Here is a 3,367-nt window from a genome sequence, read left to right as displayed (position 1 = left end):
ACACACATATTATTTATATTAACTTATTATACCAGAAATATTACACTGTGTGACAAAATAAGCCAGCCCAATATGAGACATCTTCGGGGTCTTGGCAGGGGCAGAGGTGGGCGAGGCGCTGCTGTCAGCAGCAGCACCGTTAGGCAAGCTGGCTCTCCCTTAGCCCGTATAGTGCATCCCGGTGCAGTAGGGCAGCAGAGTGCAGAGGCCAGTTGCAGTGCTCGGAGGTCCCTGTTCGAGGAGGCTGGCGTGGGCAGGTGCAGTAGTCTCACTCTTGCCCAAGGAAGAGCAGCATCTCCTTCTGTAGTGAAGAGGGGAGCCCACTGATGGACTCCCCTCAGAGGTCAGAGGTGTCTGACGTCCTCAGCGTGGTGGAGGGTGAAGACGAGGAGATCTTCCAAGGTATGGGGGAGGAGGAGGAGCAGGCAGAGGCTCCAGCACCCAATCCCTCTTCCATTCTTTCCCCTGGTCATGTGGTAACCCCCGAGACTCAAGGCAGGCAGTCTGTGTCTCCTCCACTGAAATGTCAGAGCAGCATTGTGTGGGACCACTTTGAGGTGGGAGTGAATTCCAGCACTGCCATCTGCCACCAATGCAAGGCAGGGGAAAACAGCCAGGGCACTACAGCACCAGCACCTGCTACTGCACTTAAGGAGGCAGCACCAATCAGTCTTGCTTGGGGAAGAGGCCCCCAGGTCCCAGCAGGCCAGGAGCAGGAGCAAGCCGAAGGTTGGTAGTCCCACCAGAACTCCTGCAAGCTCTCTGTTTCTCACTCCCAAGAGACTTAGGCAGGCCACCATGGAGGAGATGGAGTGGGGGAAGTATGAGTCCACCAGGTGGAGGTTTCCAGTGCCCGACCAGATCACCAACTTCATCAGTGAGATGGTGATATTGGATGACCAGCCATTCAGCTTTGTTGAAAATGTGGGCTTCAAGAGGCTAATGGCCCTTATGGTGCCCTACTACAAGCTGTCATGTTGCACTACACTTAGCAACATGGGTGGTGCCCTCCCTGTACCAGGCATGCCAGGAGAAAGTGCTGGAACGTCTGCACCAGACTGTGTCGTAGATGGTGCACTTCACTTTGAACATTTCAAAGTGTCAAAGTCCAGCAAGGGTGGGCAACCACAGGGCAGTAGTGGCCAGCACTTCCAGGACTGGTGGGAAGGACGGGTATTGCTGGGGGCCCCTTCATGTGCAAGTCATGGATCAGTCCCACACAGCAGAGATTACAGAGGCTATGAGACATCACCTTGCCGACAAAGGTCCGTCTAATCAAAGCTATGGTTTTCCCAGTAGTAATGTATGGCTGTGAGAGCTGGACTATAAGGAAGGCTGAGCGCCGAAGAATTGATGCTTTCGAACTGTGGTGCTGGAGAAGACTCTTACGAGTCCCCTGGACTGCAAGGAGGTCAAATCAGTCCATCCTAAAGGAAATCAACCCTGAGTGCTCATTGGAAGGACAGATAATGAAGCTGAAGCTCCAATATTTTGGCCACCTAATGCGAAGAGAAAACTCCCTGGAAAAGACCCTGATGCTGGGAAAGACTGAAGGCAAAAGGAGAAGGGGACGGCAGAGGATGAGATGGCTAGATAGCATCACGGATGCAATGAATATGAACTTGAGCACGCTCCGGGAGAGAGCGCAGGACAGGAAGGCCTGGCGTGCTATGGTCCATGGGGTCACGAAGAGTTGGACACGACTGAACGACTGAACAACAACAACAATGAACCACATGGTGGAGGAGGGGCTGGCCAGGCACCACCCATGATTATATGATCATGGACAGGGGAGCCAAGATGGTGAAGGCTACGTGTGACAGCAGATTTGAGGGCATCTGTTGTATTGCATATATCTTTAACCTGACCTTGAGGGATGCCGTTGCGATGGGCAGCATCAAGGTGCATTCCATCCCCAAGTCTGACATCCATAATCTGTTGGAGAGCTGCAGGAAGGTGGCTGGGCACTTCCACCACAGTGTCAGGGCCAGTAGGCTGCTGCAGGAGAAGGAGGAAGAGTTGGGGCTCCCACAGCACAGGCTGGTGCAGGATGTGGCAACACACTGGAACTCCTCCTACCTCATGCTGGAGCATATGTTGGAGCAACAGCATGCTGTCCACGAGGTGTCAAGGGTCAGGGACATTGGCATCCGGGCACCCCTGAGCAGGTATCAGTGGGATGCCATGTCCCAACTTGTAGTGGTCCTCAAGCCATTCCACAAGGCCACCAAGACCCTGAGCACTGGCAGCACCACCCTCCTCAGCCAGGTGATTTCTGTGGCCAGGCATCTCCCAAAGCAAATGGGTGAGTTCCTGGAGACCAGGGATCCTGTCGCAGGCAGGCGCTTCCTGCCTGATATGCAGGAAGTGGAGACAAGGCTGAGGGATGCCCTAGTAAGGTGGGTAGAGACCCTGTACCAGGAGAGGATGTATATGTTGGCCACCATGTGTGATCCATGCCTGAAAGATGGCCTTTGTGGGGAGAACTCCCAGACAGTGTGGCTGGAAAATTTGGTAGAACAAGTGAGGGGGGAATGGGCAAAGAGGCTGGGGCAGGTGCAAGAGGAGGAAGAGGTGGAGAGACTGTTCCCCATCCCTTCCAGCAGCATCACTCCCAGCAGGACCACAGGCCAGGGGTTATGGGCCGAGGCAGTGCAATCAGTGGTTGGGGACAGAGGCACCCAACCCACCCGCCAGGATGACGCTGTAATGTCTGTGCAGCATTATTTGGCAGAGCCTGTGGAGGACTGGTCTACAGACCCGATGGCCTACTGGTCATCCTTCAGCCAGGTTTGGCCAGACCTGGCTTGTGTGGCCAGGGAAAGACAAAGCTGCCCACCCACCAGCATCTCAAGTGAGAGGGTGTCCTCCATGGTGGGCAATGTGGTGACACCCCACTGCTCCTGCTTGGATGCTGACAGTGCATCAGCTGGTCTTCCTCAAATTTAACCTGCCCCTGCTGGGCTACCCCACCCTCGAGCCCTCAGGCGATTGAGAGGCACACTGAGCAGTTGAACCCAAGGGGATGCTCCTAGCATCTTTGTATCTCTATGGGACCTCTGGTCAGAGCATATATCCTCCTCCTCCATACTTAATTATGTCAGGCTGTGCACTTAGTGCAGGACTGTAGCTCTGAATGTAAGGAGATGCTGTAGCATCTCTATGTCTTTCTCCAACTCCACAGACATGGCATGTGTCTGCTGTGTGAATGAGTCCTCCTGGCAGGCTGGCTGAGTTAAAGAGTCTCAGGATAACCATCTGTCTTATTTTCAGTTTCAAGGTGCCTGCCTTGCAGGGGTGTTTTTCTTCTTCTTCTCAAACAGTAGATTGCTGTATGACTTCAGCTTCCCGAGAGTGGTTCATTCCC

The 3,367-nt window shown here is 54.0% G+C and overlaps 1 protein-coding gene across 1 annotated transcript; it reads left to right on the top strand.

Annotated features, from left to right (window-relative positions):
• The first annotated feature begins 326 nt into the window (after positions 1-326).
• On the top strand, positions 327-2,949 carry LOC146347027 (zinc finger BED domain-containing protein 4-like). The gene is made up of 3 exons (XM_084851461.1): positions 327-402; positions 851-1,160; positions 1,791-2,949. Exons 1-3 carry the CDS (start codon positions 327-329, stop codon positions 2,947-2,949), a joined length of 1,545 nt encoding a protein of 514 aa, XP_084707587.1.
• Positions 2,950-3,367: the final 418 nt, after the last annotated feature.

Source organism: Heloderma suspectum, chromosome 4 (assembly GCF_057233095.1).
Source record: "Heloderma suspectum isolate Gila_16-S chromosome 4, 16-S_ref, whole genome shotgun sequence".
Lineage (NCBI taxonomy): Eukaryota > Metazoa > Chordata > Lepidosauria > Squamata > Helodermatidae > Heloderma > Heloderma suspectum.
Note: the sequence above shows the minus strand (reverse complement) of the source record. Positions and strands in the feature narration are given on the sequence as shown.

Excerpts from the sequence above, each read along its gene's own strand:
- LOC146347027 (XM_084851461.1), top strand. The coding sequence starts at position 327 with ATGGACTCCCCTCAGAGGTCAGAGGTGTCTGACGTCCTCAGCGTGGTG. Across the intron at positions 403-850 it reads AGACGAGGAGATCTTCCAAG|TGCCCGACCAGATCACCAAC; the intron begins GTATGGGGGAGG and ends GGAGGTTTCCAG. Across the intron at positions 1,161-1,790 it reads GGCCAGCACTTCCAGGACTG|GGGAGCCAAGATGGTGAAGG; the intron begins GTGGGAAGGACG and ends GATCATGGACAG.